General features: G+C 44.8%; 1 protein-coding gene across 8 annotated transcripts in view; it reads left to right on the forward strand.

Annotated features, from left to right (window-relative positions):
* MAP4K3 (mitogen-activated protein kinase kinase kinase kinase 3) overlaps window positions 1-23,020 on the forward strand; it is a 331,018-nt gene that overhangs the window by 198,431 nt on the left and 109,567 nt on the right. For 4 of the 8 annotated variants that reach the window (XM_069769032.1, XM_069769033.1, XM_069769034.1 and 1 more), the window contains exons 8-13: window positions 9,873-9,945; window positions 11,284-11,415; window positions 11,699-11,761; window positions 11,846-11,927; window positions 15,697-15,807; window positions 17,373-17,447. In XM_069769032.1, the coding sequence (XP_069625133.1) occupies window positions 9,873-9,945; window positions 11,284-11,415; window positions 11,699-11,761; window positions 11,846-11,927; window positions 15,697-15,807; window positions 17,373-17,447 (536 nt within the window). The remainder of the gene's footprint in view (window positions 1-9,872; window positions 9,946-11,283; window positions 11,416-11,698; window positions 11,762-11,845; window positions 11,928-15,696; window positions 15,808-17,372; window positions 17,448-23,020) is intronic. The other 4 variants (XM_069769035.1, XM_069769037.1, XM_069769038.1 and 1 more) reach the window with 1 other exon arrangement.

Raw genomic sequence — 23,020 nt, forward strand, 5'->3', positions numbered from 1 at the left:
TCTCGTCCGTCAAAAACGGACCTTTTTTTATACGTTGTGTGTGTCCCCGGCCTAAGAGTGGGAGAGAAAGAGACGTGAAGTATGATGAGTGAGACACATATGGAGTGTGATGGGGAGATACACCTTGAGGCTGTGTGCACACGTTCAGGATTTTTCGCATTTTTTTGCGTTTGTTCGCTATAAAAATGCGATAAAAACTATTTAAAAATGCATACATATGCATCCCATCATTTATAATGCATACAGCAATTTTTGTGCATATGTTGCGTTTTTTTCTGGGGAAAAAACGCATCGCAGTAAAAAACGCAACATGTTCTGCGCATGTCGTGTCTCCTCCTTTGATGTGGGCGCCGGCGCTGAGCCCACATCAAAGTCACGACATGTCGGCTGTTTTGTACAGCTGACATGTGCGCGCAATAGCGTCAGGATGGTCACCATAGAGGTCCTTGAGACCTCTATAGTTACTGATACCGGCCTGCTGTGAGCGCCACCCTGTGGTCGGCACTCATAGCAAGTATGTAATTCAGCTACGGAGCAGCAATCTGATGATCGCTGCTATGTAGCTGAGCCGATCGAGTTGTGCCTGCTTCTAGTTTCCCATGGAGGCTATTGAAGCATGGCAAATGTAAAAAAAAAGTTTTTAAAAATATGAAAAAAAAAAAAAAAATTAAAGTTTAAATCACCCCCCTTTTGCCCCATCAAAAATAAAACAATAAAAAAAATCAAACCTACACATATTTAGTATCGCCGCATTCAGAATCGCCCGATCTATCAATAAAAAAAAACATGACTGACATGTGCCCGCAATAGCGGCGGGTGAAATCGCGATTCAACCGTTCCTCTGTATGTGTTTTCTGTCCGGCGGAAATAGCTGTTTTGATGGATCCTGCAAAAAACGGATGAAACGTGTGGCCATCCGGCGCTAATACAACTCAATGAGAAAATAACGGATCCGGCGAAAAAAACCTGATCTGGCAGAAAAAAAAGGAACTTGTGGAAAAAAAACGTATCTGGCGGGAAAAAACGGATCCGGCGGAAAAAACTGATCTGACAGAAAAAAAGGAACTTGTGGAAAAAAAACATCTGGCGGAAAAAAACGGATCAGGCGGGAAAAAAAGGATCCGATGGAAAAAAAACTGATCTGGCAGAAAAAAAAGGAAATTGTGGAAAAAAAACGGATCCGGCGGAAAAAAACGGATCAGGCGGAAAAAACTGGTCTGGCAGAAAAAAAAGGAACTTGTGGAAAAAAAACGGATCCGGCGGGAAAAAAAAGGATCCGATGGAAAAAAAACCTGATCTGGCAGAAAAAAAAGGAAATTGTGGAAAAAAACGGATCAGGCGGGAATAAAAGGATCCGATGGAAAAAAAACTGATCTGGCAGAAAAAAAAGGAAATTGTGGGAAAAAAACGGATCCGGCAGAAAGAAACGGATCAGGCGGGAAAAAAAGGATCCGATGGAAAAAAAACTGATCTGGCAGTAAAAAAAGGAAATTGTGGAAAAAAACGGATAAGGCGGAAAAAAACGGATCAGGCGGGAAAAAACGGAACTGGCAGATAAAAAAAAGAACTTGTGGAAAAAAACGGATCTGGTGGAAAAAAATGGATCCGGCGGAAAAAACTGATCTGGCAGAAAAAAAAGGAACTTGTGGAAAAAAACCGGATCAGGCGGGAAAAAAAAGCATCCGATGGAAAAAAAACCTGATCTGGCAGAAAAAAAAGGAAATTGTGGAAAAAAACGGATCCGGCGGGAAAAAACGGATCCAATGGAAAAAAAACCTGATCTGGCAGAAAAAAAAGGAAATTGTGGAAAAAAACGGATCCGGCGGGAAAAAATGGATCCGGCAGGAAAAAAGTGGATACGGCGGGAATTAACGGATCCAGCAGGAAAAAATGGATCCGGCGGGAAAAAACGGATCCGGCGGGAAAAAAATGGATCCGGTGGAAAAAACGGATCCGGCGGGAAAAAAATGGATCCGGTGGAAAAAACGGATCTGGCGGAAAAAAACGGATTCTGCAAATGTGCTCGCAGGATGCGTTTTTTCCCCATAAACTTGTATTAGCGACGGATCGTGACGGATGGCCACATGTCGCGTGGTCGCGTCTGTCGTGCAACGGATCCGTCGTGTTTTGGCTGACCGTCGGCACGAAAAAACGTTCAAGTGAACTTTTTTTGTCCAGCGCGTCCGCCATTTTCTACCGCGCATGCGCTGCCAAAGCTCCGCCCCCTCCTTCCAGACTTCAGAATGGGCAGTGGATGTGTTGAAAAACTGCATCCGCTGCCCACGTCGGGCACAAATTTCACAACGTGCGTCGGTACGTCGGCCCGACGCATAGCGACGGACTCGTACAGACGCAAGTGTGAAAGAGGACTTTATGAGGGTTGAATTAAAACAAACAAAAAAAAAAAACGCGTGGACGCCCGTGCAATTTTCTACGCCAGAGGGGGAAAGCCGACGGCCGGGGGCCAATATCTGTAGCCTGCTATGAATATCAGCCCGCAGCTGTCTGTATAGCCTTTACTGGCTATTACAATAGGGGGACCCCAAAAAAAAAATTGCGTGGGGTCCCCCTATATTTTATAGCCAGAAAGGCTACGCAGACAGCTTCAGGCTGATATTCATAGCCTAGAGAGGGGCCATGGATATTGCCCCCCTCCCCGGGCTACAAATACCAGTCCACAGCCGCCCCAGAAATGGCGCATCTGTAAGATGCGCCAATTCCGGCACTTAGCCCGTCTTCCCACTCCCGTGTAGCGGTGGGATATGGGGTAATAAGGGGTTAATGTCACCTTGCTATTGTAAGGTGACATTAAGCCGGGTTAATAACGGAGAGGCGTCAACAAGACACCTATCCATTATTAATCCAATAGTAAGAAAGGGTTAAAAAAAACACGCACACATTAGGAAAAAAGTATTTTAATATTCTTCATTTCACCATACTTACCATACTTCATCGCCTGAAAAAAACGTAAAATAATAAACCGTATACTACCTATCCGCCGTAGTCCAATTAATATCGAGTGTTCCACGACGATCTCCCCTATAGAACAGTGACATCGGGTGATGTCACTGCTCTGTAGGACCCTCAGTGACACACTGACAGGAGACAATGGCTCCTACAGTGCATCACTGAGAGGTTACCTTAGGACAAGGTCTCACTTTATGGCAATTGCTGCCTGGGAAAAATTCCCATACAGCAATGGCATAAAGTGAGACTAGGGCCTTTTTTTTTACAGCGGCGGAGGAATACAGTGGTGGAAGGATACCTTCCTGCTGTCATTGTGTTCCTGGAGCCCCTAGAGAGCAGTCGCATTATCTGATGCTGCTGCTCTCCACGGGAGATCGTCGTGGGACACTCGTGGATTTCTGCGGACAGGGAGTATATTGGTTGTTTGTTTTTTTTTCATATTTTTTTACAGATGACACTGGCTTCGGGGAACAAAATGACAGGTAATGGTGAGTATGAAATCTATGTTTAATGTACTGTATGTCTATAAGTATGTAATGTATTGTATGTAGCATGTATGTAGCATGCATGGAGTATGTATGTAGCATGTATGTATGGAGTATATATGGAGTATTTATTTATTTATTTTTTTCATTCAACACATTAGCCGGATGATGGGACTATTACTGTCCCATAATTGGCTAATGTGTCAATCACTGTCATTGTAGCAGGCATCATCCGATGGGACTTATAGTCCCATCGGACGATGCTTGCATACACGCATAGAGACCCCCCCCCAACCCGCACAGAGACCCCCCCACGCCGCACAGAGATCCCCCACGCCGCAGAGACCCCCCCACGCCGCACAGAGACCCCCCCACGCCGCACAGAGACCCCCCCCACGCCGCACAGAGACCCCCCATGCCGCACAGAGATCTCCCACGCCGCACAGAGATCTCCCACGCCACACAGAGACCCCCCACGCCGCAGAGACCCCCCCACGCCGCACAGAGACCCCCCCCCCACACCGCACAGAGACCCCCCCCATGCCGCACAGAGACCCCCCCCCATGCCGCACAGAGAGGGAGAGCGACACGGGGAGAGTGCAGTTTACCGGAGATCACTGGGATTGTGGGGAGGCGGAGACACAGCAGAGGGAAGCACACAGGGCAGCTGTGAGAGCAGAGGATGTCTGCCCAGAACCTGCAGTGCCTGGAGTACAGAGGAGCAGTCAGTGCTTCTGTCCTGTGATAGAGAGCAAGTGGAGCTCAACAAATAGCACTGGACTATAATAAAATGGCAGCTAGTCACACCTACAGCAGTGAGTTGTGCAGCCCACAGAGGCGTGCCCAGCTCGCTGCTAATGCTGCTGCAATGTTACAGATAGGGTCCGAGCCGGTCTGTTATCTCCTATGTCCATGGGGTGCCGTAATCTGACACTGATAGTGCCCTGCTACTGCTGCAAAACCAAGATGTCAGCCCCCAGTGCATTCTTTCTACTCATATAACACACGAAATCTGTTTTACATGCATTCATATCTGGGTTATAACAGCATGTTATGCTACATTACATTGATTAATTAATAATCTACAAACGCGGTACCTTCCCTTTAATAGATGCAAATCTGCCATGACCCATAAAACGATTACCGTATCTTCTTTATCTCCCACTTACCAGATACAACTGCTCCACACAGCTTAGTCACCAGCTGGGGGTCAATAAAGGGGCCACTGTGCCATCATTGAATGCAACTGTACATTTTAAGGGAAATGAAATAATGCTTTTCATAGTGATCAACAGAGATTTATGAAGGAAACTTGGCCATCTTAGCATGACTCGTGTGGTGGCTTAAAAATAAGGAGGACATGCAGTAGGCATTGAATCCAAGTGGCTTCATGAAATGATTTCCAGTTTTTATTTAAAAAAAAGGCTTTTTTTACTCAAAAGGTCTACTAACCTCAAATGTAGCAGTAAATCCTACACCTGCTTATTGGAAGAGCTGTAAATGGTATTGTGATTGCTAAACATTTCATTTTCTTGGTATAAAAAAAAAATAGCCAAGGTCGCTTTTACTTTAACATGACAAAAAAAACCTGCACCAAACTTGCCGTGATATTCATATAAGACATAACATTTATTCCATCATGGTTGAAATGAGGTAACAAAAAGCAGGAGCCCGTGAACTACTTACATGTTTGGCAGGTTGGCCATGTCCTAGGTTGCTGTATTTTTGATAGCTTGTTTTAACCACGATGGAATAAACTTTGCATCACTTTTTTCAAGTTTGGAGCTGATGTTTGGTTCATGTTAAAAATGAGCAATACTCGCCTACATGTGCACGTGCTGTCCCGCTGCTGCCGCTCTATTCGTTTTTCTGTGGTTTTGTCCTGTCTAAAACACGTGACAGCTGCAGCCAGTCACTGGAATCATTGCCATCTACTTTCACATGACTGTTGATACCTTGTTGTTTGGTGATACATTTATTTTGGCAATGCCCTTAACTTGAAATATAGTGGAATGAGATTGGTTGTTCATTTTAAATATTTGTGCTTTTATTTATTAAAGACTATGTATTGGTAATTGATGAGATAATTGGAGACTCTCAGAAAAGAAGTTTGTGATCTTGCAAGTTTTTTTTTGGAGAGAGAGGGGGAGACAGAGAGAGAGGGAGACAGAGAGAAAGAAAAGGGGAGACAAAAAAAAATGAATTGGACAGATAACAGGACACCATCTATAACTGCTTGGAAGAGAATAATGAATAGAGATGCAGTAAAGCAGAGAAATGTTTATAGTGCTGATAATCAGAAGCTAATTGGTCCCCTTAGATACAAAAGATTTTTTTACTATTCTTCATTTTAATAAATCTCTGTCTCCTGCTCTGTCTCTTTCTCCCCCCCCTCTCTCTCTGTCTTCTCCCCTCTCTCTGTCTCCCCCTTTCTCTCTGTCTCCCCTCTCAATTCAATTCAAAAGAGCTTTATTGGCAGGACTAAGTACATGTTAGCATTGCCAAAGCATATGGTAAAAACACGGGGGTGGGGGAGGGAGGTATATAGAGGTCCAGGATATATCAGACTCCTTTTAGAGGATAGGGGATGTTTCCAGGGTGGGGTATAGGAGTCCATGACATATCGGGCTCTTTAGTCGGGGGATAGGGATATGTCCAGTGTTGGGGTACGGGAGTCCATGACATATCAGGCTCCTCTTAGTCTGTGGCAGGCACTGACATATTCCGCTGCTACGGCCACTGCACTTTCCTCTTCCCCCAGTATTATCGGCAGTTTCTCTTCCTCCTCCTTGGAGGTGAAATCTGGGAGGAGATCAGACAGTCTCTTGAAGTGAGTGTCCCTCACTGCGGAGTATTTGGGGCACCTCAGCAGGAAGTGGGCCTCATCCTCCACGGCCTCCTGGGGGCACTGCTGGCGGAGTCTGCTCTCTCGAGGCTTGTAGTTCTGTCGGTGTCGCCCGGATTCGATGAGTAGGCTGTGGGCGCTCAGTCTGTACCGGCTCAGGATCTGTCGATCTTTGGGGTTTTCTAGTTTCTCCAGATATGGGGCCAGTTTGTACTCCCTCTGTAGATTCTGGTATATTGTCAGTTTCTTGGATTTGTTTATGTCGTTCCTCCAGATGCTGAGATATTCCTCCTTGACTTTGTGTACCATCCTCTGGATTTCACCTTTTGTCAGGCCATGGAGGTTGATGGCTTGGTCAGACTGGTTTTGGGTACTTTTTCTTGGGAGGCTTCCTGGGGCTTCCTGGTGTAGGAAGGAGAGGAGTCTCTCCCTCTCTCTGTATCCCCCTCTTTCTGTATCCCCCTCTCTCTGTCTCCCCCTCTCTGTATCTGTATCCTCCTTTCTCTGTCTCCCCCTGTGTCTGTCTTCCCCTCTCTCTGTCTCCCCCTCTCTCTGTCTCTCCCTCTCTGTCTCTCTCTCTCTCTGTCCCCCTCTCTGTGTCTCTCTCTCCTCCTCTCTCTGTCTCCCCCTCTCTGTCTCTCTCTCTCTGTTTCTCCCTCTCTCTGTCTCTCTCTCTGTCCCCCTCTCTCTGTCTCTCTCTCCCCCTCTCTCTGTCTCCCCCTCTCTCTCTGTCTCTCCCTCTCTCTGTCTCTCTCTCTGTCCCCCTCTCTCTGTCTCTCTCTCTCTCCCCCTCTGTCTCCCCCTCTCTCTCTGTCTCTCCCTCTCTGTCTCTCTCTCTGTCCCCCTCTCTCTCTCTCTCTCCCCCTCTCTCTCTCTCCCCCTCTGTCTCTCTCCCTCTCTCTCTCTGTCTCCCCCTCTCTCTCTGTCTCTCTCTCTGTCTCTCCCTCTCTGTCTCTCTCTCTGTCCCCCTCTCTCTCTCTCCCCCTCTCTCTCTCTCCCCCTCTGTCTCTCTCCCTCTCTCTCTCTGTCTCCCCTTCTCTCTCTCTCCCACTCTCTGTCTCTCTCCGTCTCCCCCCCCTCTCTCTCTGTCTCCCCCCTCTCTCTCTCTGTCCCCCTCTCTCTGTCTCCCCCTCTCTCTCTGTCTCTCCCTCTCTCTGTCTCTCTCTCTGTCTCCCTCTCTCTGTCTCTCTCTCTGTCCCCCTCTCTCTGTCTCTCTCTCTCCCCCTCTGTCTCTCTCTCCCCCTCTGTCTCCCCCTCTCTCTCTGTCTCTCCCTCTCTGTCTCTCTCTCTGTCCCCCTCTCTCTCCCCCTCTCTCTCTCCCCCTCTGTCTCTCTCCCTCTCTCTCTCTGTCTCCCCCTCTCTCTCTGTCTCTCTGTCTCTCCCTCTCTGTCTCTCTCTCTGTCCCCCTCTCTCTCTCTCTCTCCCCCTCTCTCTCTCTCCCCCTCTGTCTCTCTCTCTCTGTCTCCCCTTCTCTCTCTCTGTCTCCCCTTCTCTCTCTCTCCCACTCTGTCTCTCTCAGTCTCCCCCCCCTCTCTCTCTCTCTCTCTCTCTCTCTGTCTCCCCCTCTCTCTCTGTCTCTCTCTCTGTCTCTCCCTCTCTGTCTCTCTCTCTGTCCCCCTCTCTCTCTCCCTCTCTCTCTCTCCCCCTCTGTCTCTCTCCCTCTCTCTCTCTGTCTCCCCTTCTCTCTCTCTGTCTCCCCTTCTCTCTCTCTCCCACTCTCTGTCTCTCTCCGTCTCCCCCCCCCCCTCTCTGTCTCCCCCCTCTCTCTCTCTGTCCCCCTCTCTCTGTCTCCCCCTCTCTCTCTGTCTCTCCCTCTCTCTGTCTCTCTCTCTCTGTCTCCCTCTCTCTGTCTCTCTCTCTGTCCCCCTCTCTCTGTCTCTCTCTCTCTCCCCCTCTGTCTCTCTCTCCCCCTCTGTCTCCCCCTCTCTCTCTGTCTCTCCCTCTCTGTCTCTCTCTCTGTCCCCCCCTCTCTCTCTCTCCCCCTCTCTCTCTCCCCCTCTGTCTCCCTCTCTCTCTCTGTCTCCCCCTCTCTCTCTGTCTCTCTCTCTGTCTCTCCCTCTCTGTCTCTCTCTCTGTCCCCCTCTCTCTCTCCCCCTCTGTCTCTCCCCCTCTGTCTCTCTCCCTCTCTCTCTCTCTGTCTCCCCTTCTCTCTCTCTCCCACTCTCTGTCTCTCTCCGTCTCCCCCCCCCTCTCTCTCTCTCTCTCTCTCTGTCTCCCCCCTCTCTCTCTCTGTCTCCCCCCTCTCTCTCTCTGTCCCCTCTCCCAGGTCAGACATTTATGGAATGTACATGGGGTTTTCCTTTGTGGTACATTACCTTTTTTAAAGCAATGTAGTTTGACCAGTATGTAAAAATAGAATAAATTGTAGGGAATAATGTGGGCTGGAAATACTTCTTCTTAGCGCTGTACTGGAAATGTGTGAATAATGTGTGCAGTCTGCTGTCCTCTTTTAGTTTTCGGGCAGGCTGCATGCGCTCCTATATCTCTGCTTCTCTTTTCTGCTTCGGGCTCTGCAGACGTCCGCTCTACTTTACACTTCTTGTTCTGACTTTGCTAATATATTCATTGTACAGTACCGTAATAATGTCTTACATGTTAATATAGTGTATGTCAGGCCAATGCTGCAGCAATGGGAGAGGCAGCAAGTACATTTTTATTACAGCTTTGGGTGTGACTGTAGAAACAGGAACTATTTAATGTAAGACCAGGACAAAATAGCTAAATTGTATGGTATTGGGAAAAAAAATGCGTAAAAGTCATTTCCGTGACATTGTGTATGCTTGTATGCTCCCGTCTATTGCTGAGTCACGCCAATAGCATTCCATTGCCTGATTTTATTTATAGCACTTCCTATTTCAGTAGCTGTTTGCACATTGTACTGCGTCTTGGGAAGAACAGATGTTCATAGCTGATTATTAGCTAAGCATTATTCTGGGGCAGAAGGGTAAAGAAAATGGCACCTAGGTTTACAACTCCAACGATAAAGTCTAGACTTTAAGGGGGAAAAGCTGTCATTTACGCAACAAATTGGGGAGCAAAGCTGTCATTTATCAAACATAAAAATGTTGCCCATACTGGAAATTTTACAAAAAAAAAAGGTGGGACATTTTATTTCAAGGAGATTTGGTAGCCGTGGCTCAGCCAATAGGAGAGGATCCCTAAATAAGTGAGACCAGCTGTCTTCCTGAAAATACTGGGTATTCTTAAACTTCTCCAACTGATATTTTTTTAAGCATATATCCTCTCATCTCATCAGTCCATAAAACCTTTGAAAAATCTGTCTTCAGATACTTTTTGGCCCTGTCGTGACATGGTTTATCAAAACTACAGCACAGCAAGCAGCTTAGTAAGTGACACATCGTTGCAATCAGGGTCTCTGTCTCCAAATTATGCTGCTCTCAGATTAGATGGCAAAAACCTGATGACAGACTCCTTTTAAGGTCTGACAACACACAGATTACACTACAGTTCTCCAATGAAGAGTTTAAGTGTATGTGTACTTGTTTGTGTATGTTTGGCCAAATAATGGATTTGCAGCCAGCGATTTAATGTTCTTTTTTTCTTTCTTTTTATAGCTGATTTTGGAGTTTCGGCTCAAATAACAGCCACTATAGCTAAACGAAAGTCTTTCATTGGCACGCCATATTGGTAAGATAATCGTTTGTCTTTTTTGCTTGTTCTATTAATTTATTTGGTTATGAAGTTATGCTGGAGTTGGATCATTTTGGATGCGTCCTGCCTTAGGCAGCCATAATTTGCCCAGATTTCCGACATTAAAGTTGAGTTAGTTGCACCAAAATACTTACTCCTAGGCCAGCGTCACACTTGCAAGAACAATGCGAGAAACTCACGAGTATCTCGCATCAATACCCGGCACTGCCGCCGGCACTCTGGGCCGGAGCATTCAGCTGCATAGAAATACATACAGCCGCACGCTCCGGTCCTGAGTGCCGGCGACAGTGCCGGGTATTGATGTGAGACACGTGTGCGAGTTTCTCGCATTGTACTCGCAAGTGTGACCTCTGCCTTAATTGCGCGCACCTTCCTGGGGCATGGGTAGTCAACACCGCACTGAGGGAGGGGTACCCGACCTAGGAAACTACTGAAACGGACAGTTACCTACCATCCATACCTGCCAGATTGGACATTTTTCAGTCTGGCGTACCATTAAAAGAAATGCAACATAGTGATCAAAACATTGTGTGTCCCAAAATGGAAAAAGCATCAGCTCGGTGTGGGAAAAAAAAAAGTTACTGATCTTGGAAAATCACGACACAAACCAAATCTTTTTTTTTTTTTTCCCTTGTGTAAAGTTCATAATTTTTTATATCCCTGAAATATAAAAAAAATAATACTAGTAAGTTTGAGGATGGGTCATTAAGACTGGCGAGAGGAGGATCATGTTGGAGCGGACGCGCCTAATTCATTAAGAGGCCACAAATGTTTCTCCAGTCCCCGCTAGAGTAAGATTTGTGGCATAGCGAATGTCGCCCATTGTCACGCTCCTGTCCTGCCCTGGCTCTGACCACTTTGTCGGAACTTGGACGACAATGATGTGAAGACGTCACAAGTCACATTTTTTTTGCACAACTTCTTGTTGTGAAAAAGAATTGCGATTTTTCAATGAAATGTGGCAAAAAAAAAGTCTGGTGAATCGTCCCCATAGTACAGGAATGAGTTAGAAGCTTTTTTTGTGGGGAGAATTGCACAGCATGCTTCACATTGGCTATAGATGGGCTCATGATAACGTGTCAGCGGTTCATTATCTGCCATTATTTTTGTCGTAGGATATTCCCATTGTTCTGCCAATAATCCAGTGATACATACTGAGAGAACTGGCTTGAGCTGTAAACCAGGTCTGTATCCTCGTTATTAGGAGGATACAAGTGTAAAAGATTATAAAATGAAATAATGTTGTAGGTCACATTTGTAGACATTGTACCGTGTACCTATATACGTATCTCTGACCATAAATCCTGTTCTTAGGATGGCTCCTGAGGTGGCCGCTGTGGAGAGGAAAGGTGGCTATAACCAGTTGTGTGATATCTGGGCAGTGGGCATAACGTCCATAGAGCTGGCAGAGCTTCAGCCTCCCATGTTTGACTTGCATCCAATGAGGTAAAGCAAATAAAGCCTCTTTTTCTTCCTTTTTTTGTAACTTATCGCTTCTTAGTCAAGTAATTTCTGTACCTCCTGCCTCCCTCCTTGCACTTGCTCTTCTCCTACCCACCCCCCTGTAACTCTTTCCCTCTGTTCTCCCCTTCATCTCTTCCCCACAATTACCTTTTATCCGTTACTAATAGTAAATAATTTAGTGATATCTAAATGTCAAGTGTCTCCTCGTAAGACTAATATTACCACGTTCCTGTTTTTGCCATTGGCATTAATTATTTGTTTTCAGGGCCTTATTCTTAATGACAAAAAGCAACTTTCAGCCTCCAAAGTTAAAAGACAAGATGAAATGGTAAGAATCAGACAACCCATTCTTACTAAAGGCACTTATTGTTTTTCAATACATATTTTATTTTTATTTTTTTTTTCTTTGAAGGTCAAATAGTTTTCATCATTTTGTAAAGATGGCTCTGACAAAAAATCCTAAGAAAAGACCTACAGCTGAAAAATTGTTACAGGTAAATAATAAAGTCACTATATCCAGGGCTGTGGAGTCGGAAAGCCAAACCTTCCACTCCACCAAAATGAGCTCCAACTCCACCAAAATGGGCTCGGACCACAGCCCTGACTATATCAATGTGTGTCAGTAAGCTCTGGAGTATGCCAATGTCACACTTGTTATCCTTATTATTATACTTTTTAATAGCGTTATTTATTCCATGGTGCTTTACATGTGAAAAGGGCAGATATAGACGAGCACAATAAGCATGAGCAATACAAGGCACAGACAAGTACAGAAGGAGAGAGGACCCTGCCCGCGAGGTCTCACAGTCTACAGGGGATGGGTGAGGATACACTAGGAGAGGGTAGAGCTGGTCGTGCGGTGGTTCAGCAGACTAAGGATCACTGCAGTTTGTAGGCTTGTCGGAAGAGATGGGTCTTCAGGTTGTTTTTGAAGGTTTTCGTGGTAGGCGACAGCCTGATATGTTGGGGTGGAGAGTTCCAGAGCATGGGTGAGGCACGGGAGATATCTTGTATGCAGTTGTGTGAAGAAGAGATAAGAGGCGAGTAGAGAAGGAGATCTTGAGAGGATCAAAGGTTGTGTGTGGGTAAGTACCGGGAGACCATGAACTGGAGCCTCTGGACAATAGCAAGCCAGTGAAGGGCTTGGCAGAGAGGAGAGGTTGGGGAATAATGGGGAGACAGGTGGATTAGTCGGGCAGCAGAGTGTAGGATGGATTGGAGTGGTGGCAGAGTCGAGGATCACCCCGAGGCACAGAGCATGCGGGACTGGGGAAAGTGAGCAGCCATTGACATTGATGAATAGGTCTCGTGGAGGGGCAGAGTGAGATGGGGGGAAAGATGATGAATTCTATTTTGTCCATGTTCAGTTTTAGAAAGTGAGCAGAAAAGAAAGCTGAAATAGCAGACAGATATTGTGGGATTTTGGTCAGTAAAGATGATATTGCAAACCAAGGGATTCTATGAGCTGTCCCAGGCAGAAGGAGTAGATGGAGAAGAGCAGGGGCCCTAGGACTGAACCCTGGGGAACACAGACAGACAGGGGGCGAGGTGAAGAGGTGGTGTGGGAGAGGGAGACACTGAATGTTCGGTCTGTTAGATATGGCGAGATCCAAGATAGGGCCAAGTGTTTGATGCCAACAGATGAAAGAATCTGTAGCAGGAGGGAATGGTCGACAGTGTCGAAGGCAGAAGACAGGTCCAGGAGAAGGAGGACAGAGTAGTATCGCTTGCTCTTGGCGGTTAATAGGTCGTTGGTGACTTTAGTTAGGGCAGTTTCAGTTGAGTGATGCGGTCGGAAGCCAGATTGTAACCTGTCAAAGAGGGAGCAGGAGGAGAGGAAAGAGGACAGTTCAAGGTGGACATGCTGTTACAGTAGTTTTGAGGCATAAGGGAGAAGAGCTATTGGGCGATACCTAAACACGGGGGATGGGTCGAGGGAGGGCTTTTTGAGGATGGATATGATCGAGGCATGCTTGAAGGATGAGGGGAAGACACCAGTTGTGAGTGAGAGGTTGAAGAGGTGTGTTAAGGTTGGGAAGAAGACTGTGGTGAGGTTAGGGATGAGGTGGGACAGGAGCGGGTCAAGCGTGCAAGTGGTAAGATTTGATCTTAACAGGAAGGTGGAAAGCTCACCTTCTGTCATGGTGGAAAAGCTGGTTTTGGAGGAACAGGGTATTGGGGGCTGCGGGCCACAGCTTTCTCTGATCGTATCAATCTTCTGCTTAAAGAAAGAGACGAAGTCTTCAGCAGAAATGAGAGGAGGGGGGAGGTGCTGGGGGATGGAGTAGAGAATTGAAAGTGTTGAAAAGCTGTTTAGGGTTGTGAGACAGGGAGGATATGAGAGATGAGAAGTAAGTTTGTTTTGTGGCTGTGAGCGTGGACTTGAAGCTGGCGAGGGATTGCTTGTATGCGATGAAGTGCTCGGCAGATTGAGATCACTTTCATAGCCGCTCAGCAACCCTGGAAGCCCATCTCAGTTCTTTGGTCAGGCTGGTCAGCCAGGGCTGCCTGTTGATTGCATGAGTTTTGCTACGCGTGAGGGGGCGGCCGAGTCAAGTGTTGCTATTATTGTGGTGTTATAAAAAGTGGCAGCAGCATAGCAGGAAAGCTATGTCTGTAAGAGGGAGAAGGGACTCAGAGAGTGATTATAAATTGAGGTGTTTGAGATTTCTGCGAGGATGAGTGAGTTTGTGGAGTGGGGGTTGCACACTACGAGAGGAGAGAGAAGAGAATGTCAGTAGGTTGTGGTCAGACAGGGAGGGGTGAGTTAGTGAGATTAGAAAGGGAACAGAGGCGGGTGAAGATAAGGTCCAGCATGTGACCATCTTTGTGAGTGGCCGCGGAGGACCATTGAGTGAGGCCAAAGGAGGCAGTGAGTGATAGAAGTTTAGAGGCAGCTGGGGTGGAAGCATCAATGGAGATGTTGAAGTTGCCCATGATGATAGTGGGGTTGTCAGCAGAAAGGAAATGAAGTAGCCAGGTGGTGAAGTGGTCGAGACAGATGGAGATGGTTAATTCTGGGGGCGGTATATGACAGCCAGCTGGAGGTTTGGGGGGGGAGTAGATGGTGACTGCGTGCACCTCAAATGAAGGAAAAGTAGCGGAGGGTGGTAGCTTAATTGGGGTAAAGGAGCAGGTATCGGACAGGAGCAAGCCAACTCCTCCACCACGTTTGTTGGTGGCGATGGGTGTGAGAGAGATGGTATCTGCCGTAGGAAAGTGCAGCTGGAGAGGCTGAGTCAGAGGGGGCGAGCCTTGTTTCAGTGATGGCAAGGAAGGAGAGTTTGTTCGTGATAAAGAGGTCATGGATAAACGGCAGTTTGTTGCCGACTGGGCTTGCGTTCCATAGAGCTCCAGGTAAGGGCACCGGGGGAGTGGGGGCTGGATGAATGGGTATTATATGGACAGTATCAATGGTGTATTATATATGTTAACTACGGTATATTTGACTAAAACAATTGTGATTTGGTATTTAAATGTATTTAGCAACTTATTTTTATTTATTTTTTTATAAAGGGACCTGAGAACAGGATTTTACCTCAATAATGTGTTAGTATGGTAGCAGCCTCCTATTAAAGCTTTTAGTGAAGTCTTTATTATAAATAAGGGTTTATGTAGTTACTGCAAAGCTGAACTACCATCATTCATCCCTGCAATTCACGCTCAGAGCAGCATGGCTGACAAATCAGCATGTGCAGGGAGGAGAAGAGATGGGACGACTTGTTCTTCCCTGCACATGCTGATTTGTAGAATTGCAGAGTGAAAGACTAATGTGGCATAACGCCCAGATGGCTTCTCCCTCTCCACTCCAGGTGATTGGCAATGCTTTTCCATGTGTGTACATAGGGAGAGACCTGTTACTCACATGGAGCAGCACTTGGATAAGATGGCTGGAGGAGGTGCTCCGACTTTGGTCCCCATCCAGCTCTTCAAACTGTATTTTTCATTTGCTTCATGCTGCCCACGGTTTGGACAGCATGACTCCACTGTATAAAACACGTAGCCATAATAAAACATTATTATAAATGTTCTCAGGAGGCTTTTCCATCGCTGCTAACACATTGTGGGGGTGAGTGCTGCTGTCAGGTTCCCCTTAAGCAAACATTTTTTGTTTTTCATTATCGAGCTTTAGTTGCAGAGAAATGTATTGTACACTGTATCGTTCACTCCTGTGAACTGCAGCTGCCATTCAAAACTGAAAAATAACGCTCTGTGTAGCCTATAAAAACACTGTTCTTACGCTTCTTTTTCTTCCTTTTGTAGCATCCGTTTGTTACACAACCGTTGAATCGCACACTTGCTATTGAACTGTTGGATAAGGTGAATAATCCTGACCACTCTAGTTACCATGATTTCGATGATGATGATCCAGAGGTAAGCTGCCTCTTTACCTTGATAAATCTAATGTAAAATGTTCTTTATTAACATTGATTTCACCGTCATGGTTACATTAACCTTATGTTTTTTTTCTCCAAGCTGATCTTCAGTGTCCGTTTTATATAATTTATCAATAGGATTCACAGATAATGTTGAAATCACTGAGTAATGTTGGTGTTCGTAATATTATTTCAAAACCACCATTCCCCACCTCCCCAAACAAAAATATACATTTTTTTTTCATAAAAGGGATCCCACTTGAAGGCATGGCAGTCTTACTTTGTGTACAACCCAAATGAAGCCACAATGTAATATCCACCCAAAGAACTATTGGATGATGTTTTTGTCTTTTTTTAATTTAATTTTTAATTTGATTGAATTTTATATATTTCAATATTATATAATTGCAAACTAGATCAGATTCAAGATACTAAAAAATGTGCCGAATATACCGTAAGGTATAGTAGTAACGCAAAAGCAAATGCTTTTTACGAGAAGACAGTTCTAACACTCGTACAATGCAAGTAATAAGAAAGAAGATAGTGCGAAAGGCAGAATAAAAAGGAGGAGGATGACATGTCACAGGAGAAAAGACACGGAGGCACTCTAATAAGTGTCATGGAGTAAATGCAAAGCCCTTAACTTTCACGTTTTGGGTGTTGAGACTTGGATTGCTCAGGCCTTATACATTTTTGTCTTCTGATCCATTAAAGATGAAATGTGATTCCATCCGGATAGTGCTACGGAGCTACTATATACCTGGTCCCATCTAGCATCGTAATGTTATAACCATGCTGTTTCATGGTTCTAGCCTCTCATCAGTACAGCGCAGGGCACTGGCTGTTACAGAATGGCCGTCTTTCCCTTTTGCAGGAGACTCTGGTTTTGCTAGTATTCTTAGGGTACCGTCACACAGTGGCATTTTGATCGCTACGACGGCACGATCCGTGACGCTCCAGCATCGTAACAATATCGCTCCAGCGTCGTAGATTGCTGTCACACTTTGCAATGTACGACGTTGGAGCGATAATTTCATGACGTATGTGCGATGTAGAAGCTGTTGGTTACTATGCGCACATCGTATACAATATCGTGCACACCTTTGTTACACGATGCGATCATGCCGCCACAGCGGGACACTAGACGACGAAAGAAAGTTTCAAACGATCTGCTACGACGTACGATTCTCAGCGGGGTCCCTGATCGCAGGAGCGTGTCAGACACAGCGAGATCGCTGGAACGTCACGGATATATCGCTGGAACGTCACAAATCGTGCCGTCGTAGCGATCAAAATGCCACTGTGTGACGGTACCCTAAGTCATGTTGCAAGGTTTGTCCAATGTTCAGGTATTGCCTCCAATCGGTGGCATTAGAGCTACAATGTTCCTTCCTCCTAGAGGAGGTCTTAATTGTTTATCGACACTTCCTAAGAGTCTTTTTTTTTTTACCAGTTGTAGTTTTGATTAGGAAAAATGCTTTTGTAATTTTGTCTCTTAAAATTTTTAATTTTTTTTTCTGTATGTTTTTGTGTGCGTTGGTCCCTTTTTGTTTTTCCACATAGTTTAAGTTTTGGGGTATCTTTTCTCCTGCATCTCCTCCTGTGCGTCGGGCCCCTCGTTTTGCTGCCCGTCCCAAGGTACAATTGCTTGCTCCTGGCAAGCTGAGTGTATCACCTAACTATTTCACAGTATGCTGGCTTCCTAAACCTACAGTAGCTAAGGCAGTACATATAACATTGCTCTCACCAAGCTTGCAGCTTCAAAGTGAAGTCCATATGTGCCTTCTGTGCTCATTTCATCAAGGTCTGTAGATGATCTCTCAGCTTGTACCGTAGTGTGACATGGAATAGCACTAACCAGTATATTGCATTCTAACTCCTAGGAAAAACATCCATAGTTTGTCATATTAGACTTGATCATATATCTGTTCATCTCTCCATGAAATATGTTTATTTTGCTTCAGTTCATGTCAATCTCCTTCATTTAAGCATAATTGTCAGATTTTAATTTTGTAATTGAATTAATTTCTTTGACTGTAAAATACCTAATGAGAGGTTATACACAAAAGTTACACAAAATCAGCAAACAGTATTAAACTTCTCATACCAGTTGTAAATGTAATGTGTAAAATAAAAAAAATTGCATTGCAGATAATAGGCCTTAAATGAAATCCATCACAATGTAATTGCAGCCCTATCTGTGGGCAGGAGGACAGAAACAGATATACGTACAGTTTTATGGGAATTTGTTCAGTATAACCTGGTTGTTAATATAAACCTCTGCTCTTTCTACATCTGGGAGTCCAGTGGGTGGGGATAGTTAGAAATTCACAGACAATAGGTCAAAGTAGGCTGTAACCATTCAATAGAACCTCCCCCTGGACTCCTTAGTATAACTCTTTTTAGTCTGCTAGATCTATGCTGTGTCTTTTCACATCAAACTTTGACACTACCGTGTTTCTTCATACTTCTAAACATGCCTGGCTCCTCCTGTTTTATAAAATTCAGCAATAAATATGTGTGTGTGTGTGTGTGCGTGTGTGCGTGTGTGTGTGCGCGCGCGCGTGTGTGTGTGCGCGTGTGTGTGTGCGTGCGTGTGCGTGTGTGTAAGGTTCTTCTTAAATGGACATTATTGGTTTAGAACGTCATAGCTTTTGCCATGTCTCGATAATATGTTTTTTTTTTAAATTCGTTTATTGAATTCAGGAAAGATCATACACATTTTGTTTGTATTTATCATTATCCATTGATTACAGGAAATCACCATACATAGCCATGTATAAAATATTATAAGGATAATAAGTTGTGCATGTTAATCATTAATGCCTTATTTTAAACCTTAACTGTAACTACATTAACTTCTAATAAAGCCTCTAATACTAACGTAATGCCGCTTACGAAAAAGAGTTCTAAATAAATCCCGCTCTGTTGGTAAATAGTGTCTAGAGAATCATACACCCTTTTCTTATGCGTATATTGAGTCCTTTTAACTTATACAGTATGACAGGATGAATTCCATCTTCCCCATATCTTCTCAAATTTAGTTGGACAACCCCTATTCTGATATAGCGTCCGCTCATACGGAATAATTGAGTTTACTAAGTCAACCCATGCTCTAAGACAGGGGTCCCCAACTCCAGTCCTCAAGGCCCACCAACATGTCATGTTTTCAGGATTTCCTTAGTCTTGCCCAGGTAATAATTGCATCACCTGTGCAATGCAAAGGAAATCCTGAAAACATGACCTGTTGGTGGGCCTTGAGGACTGGAGTTGGGGACCTCTGCTCTAAGAGATGGACCAGAACCTCCCATCCAACGCAGCGCCAACACCTTTCGTGCCATAAACAGTGACTCCCTCAGAAATATTCCCGTGTGGTGATCCCAAGCCTCCGCCTCCCATACTCCAAACAAATATACCAGTGGCTCAAGTGGAACAGGGATCGACACCAAAGATGTCAATAGTACCGTCACTTCTCTCCAATATTGAAAAATAACAGGACACTTCCATATCATATGGATAAAATCTGCGTCGCTAGAGTGACACCTCAAGCAGTCTGATGAATGAAGACGGCCCATTTTAAAAAGACGAGTCGGGGTCAAATAAGATTGATAGATTATATACAGTTGGATCATCTTATTATTGATTGATGGGGAGACCTTAGTTGGAGATTCCAAGATTTCATCCCATTCTTCTCCTAGTGTATCCGGAAGAAGTCTCCCCCACTTTCCCTTAATCTATAGCAGATTCTTCACCTATGGATATCAGGTAGGTGTATAGAGAGGAAATGAGTCCCTGGGGGCCCTGTGAGTTAAGAATTCCTATTAACGGCAGAGTTGAAATAGCTCGACCCGCACCCGTGTTTCGTACATGTGATTGGAAGGCAGATCTTAGTTGCAGGTAGCGGAAAAATTGAGACTTCGGTATATTATGAGTATTTTGTAATTGTTCAAAAGAAACAAAAACCCCCTGGCTATGTATATTGCTCACCGTGAGAACGCCATGTGATATCCAAAATTCGGTAGACGGGTGACCCAATAATCAAGGAAAATAACTATTGTTCCATAACGGCATTTCTGCTGCTATATCGACATATTGTGTCACTTTTTTAATTTGTCTCCATATTGATCGTGCCAGGCGGAGCAAAGGAAGCAAACGAGGGACAGCAATTTTCTCCATCTCTAAAAAACCCATCGGGCAATCAACTTTAGCTGAATGTAATATATGGCTTTCAGAGTTGGGAAGAGATTTCCCGGGCATCCACTCACTTATCATTTTGGCCTGCCCAGCAAGGTAATACAGATAGAAGTCCGGCAAAGCCGCCCCGCCCCCTTGTTTGGGTCTCTGCAGGGTGGATAATTTAAGTTTAGGTCTAGCCTTCCCCCATATGAAGGATGTAGTAAGGGAGTTTAGGGTTGCAAAGAAAGATTTAGGTATTAAAACGGCACTATGTTGAAAACAGTAGCTCAATTTTGGGAGTAAAATCATTTTGATCAGGTTGATACGACCAGCTACAGATAGCGGGAGCTTGTCCCAGGTAGCATATTTAGATTTAACCACGTCAATTAGTGGATATATATTGAGATGTAAATCTAGGTGACTGCGCTGAGTCATATGTATCCCGAGGTACTTAAAATTTGAGACAATGGGCAGCAGCGAGAGGGTTTCAAGGCTTGGCATTGGGGTATGAGAGAGAGGCATCAGAGCAGACTTGTCCCAATTTATATATAGGCCAGAAAACTTACTAAATTTATCAATCATCGTTATTACTTTTGGTAATGTATCTTCTGTCTGGTCCATAAACACCACCATATCATCAGCATAAAGACCTATAGTGTCCACCCGATCAGCAATATGTATCCCTTTAATATCTACAGATGATCTCATCCGTACTGCCAAGGCTTCTATTGCCAAGGCAAATAAAGCTGGGGAGAGAGGGCATCCCTGGCGAGTTCCCCTATGCAAAGAAAATGGTGCAGACACAGAGCCGTTTACCACCATTCGCGCCCCAGGCTTCGCATATAATGTACCTATCCCTCTCAGAAATTTATTCCCAAACCCATATTTCCGTAGACATGCAATTAGAAAAGACCACTCGAGGGAATCAAAAGCCTTGGCTGCGTCCAGCGAAGCCAATGCCCACTTATTGTCCGGTTCTAGTGAACTATATTGAATAACTGATTGCACCCGCCTGATATTAATAGAGGTATTTTTCCCGGGCATAATACCAGTTTGATCTGGGTGTATGAGATCCAATATGATCGTATTCAGTCTAGTAGCTAGAATTTTCGTAAAAATTTTATAGTCAACATTCACCAAAGAAATTGGTCTATATGATCCACAATCTAGAGGATCCTTCCCTTCCTTCCTGAGCACGACAACATTAGCATCATAAAATGTTTCAGGTACAGATTCACCCTCCCATATTCCCCTAAGTACCTTTAGCAATATAGGTGCCAATTTATCACGGTATTTCCTGTAAAATTCAATGGGGAACCCATCAGGTCCCGGGGCCTTCCCAGTAGCCATATCTGCTATTGCATGTTCTACCTCTTCCAGGGTGAATTCAGCCTCCATAAGGGCTCGTTGAGATGGGCTTAGCAAAGGGAATGTTATATCTGATAGATAATCCAAGCATTCATCAACATCAAGACCACTTTTAGACTTGTACAACAAAATGTAGTAATCGTAAAAGCTCTGAAGTATTTTATCAGTAGAGGATACCAACGAGCCATCAGACGCCCGGATCTGCAATATTGTGTTGGAGGTGTTATGTTGACGCACCAAGAAGGCCAGGAGTGTGCTGGCTTGATTGCCCAGCTCAAAATAGGACTGCCGAGTAAAAAATAGTTTGCGTTTTGACTTAGCATCTGCATGCTGGTTATATAGTCTCTGGGAAGTAAGCCATTCAATTCTATTACTGCTGGACTGATTAGCTATATAAGTGGCTTCTGAGTCTTTTAATCTTTGCTCTATCTCCTCGTCCTCCCTCGCCGTTACCCTCTTGATATAGGAAATAGTTGAAGACAAGCATCCTCTCAGGTATGCCTTTAGGGTATCCCAAAATAAACCAGAGTTTTGGAGTTTCGAATGTGTTAGAGTAAAAACGTTCAACTGATCAACCGTCCTATCACTAGAGTCTATCAATTTCAACCAAAAGGGATTCAATTTCCAGAACCTATTACTATTATCAGTTTGCTCATATTTAAGTTTAAGAATAATTGGACTATGGTCCGAGATCCCCCGATTACCATGTTCAATGCTATCCACCCGTAACGCCAACTCACTCGACCCAAATATATAGTCTATTCTGGATAGAGATTGTCTAGTTGACGAGTGGCAGGTGTACCCTCTAACTTCCGGATGATTTATTCTCCATAAATCTAACCACCCGCTCTCGTTCATAAACAATGCTAATTGAGAGGGTTGTTGAGGTAAAGTGTCCCCTGGTGTTACGTCATCCAGTCTCAATCTATCCATGGATTGATTCATAACTAAGTTAAAGTCCCCCATACAAATAACCTTGGCTTCTGGATATTTTAAGGAGAAGCCTAGAGCCATACGGAGGATTGACACATTAGCAGGAGGAGGATTATAGATGCACAACAACACATACTCTCGTGAATTAATAAATGCATGCACAAAAACGAAACGGCCTTCTGGATCACGTCTCGCCTCCCTGGCCTCCCATCTGACCTCCTTGTGTATCAGCAGAGAAATCCCTCTAGAGTAGCTAGTGTGGAATGTGTGCAAGGACCATTGTACCCACGGTTTCTGCATACATCGAACTGTGTCCCTTGTTAAATGTGTCTCTATTAGTGCCGCAACATGAGGGTGGTATTTTTTTATCTGCGAAAACACCTTAATTTTCTTTCGTGGGGTCTTTATACCTCGTATGTTCCAGGTCATACATATAATTTCAGCCCCCATGTTTACTCTTAAAGGGAAAATTAATGCATATCATTACTATTCGGGTGTAGTTCAGCGGCATCGCACAGAGCAAAGAGTCAGCATTAGCGGCAACTATACTTAGTAAACAACCAAATCTAATACATAAAACCAAATTGAACAAAACTTGAACAATAGGGGAGTATATTTCCATACTCCCACAGTCAGATTGAAAAAGGGATACCCTCACTGGATTCAGTGTCCGGTATTGTTGACATTTCCTGCACCCAGACAGAGAGCTCTATCTATACTGCCATTAGTCAGGG

This window comes from Ranitomeya imitator, chromosome 5 (genome assembly GCF_032444005.1).
Source record: "Ranitomeya imitator isolate aRanImi1 chromosome 5, aRanImi1.pri, whole genome shotgun sequence".
Classification (NCBI taxonomy): domain Eukaryota; kingdom Metazoa; phylum Chordata; class Amphibia; order Anura; family Dendrobatidae; genus Ranitomeya; species Ranitomeya imitator.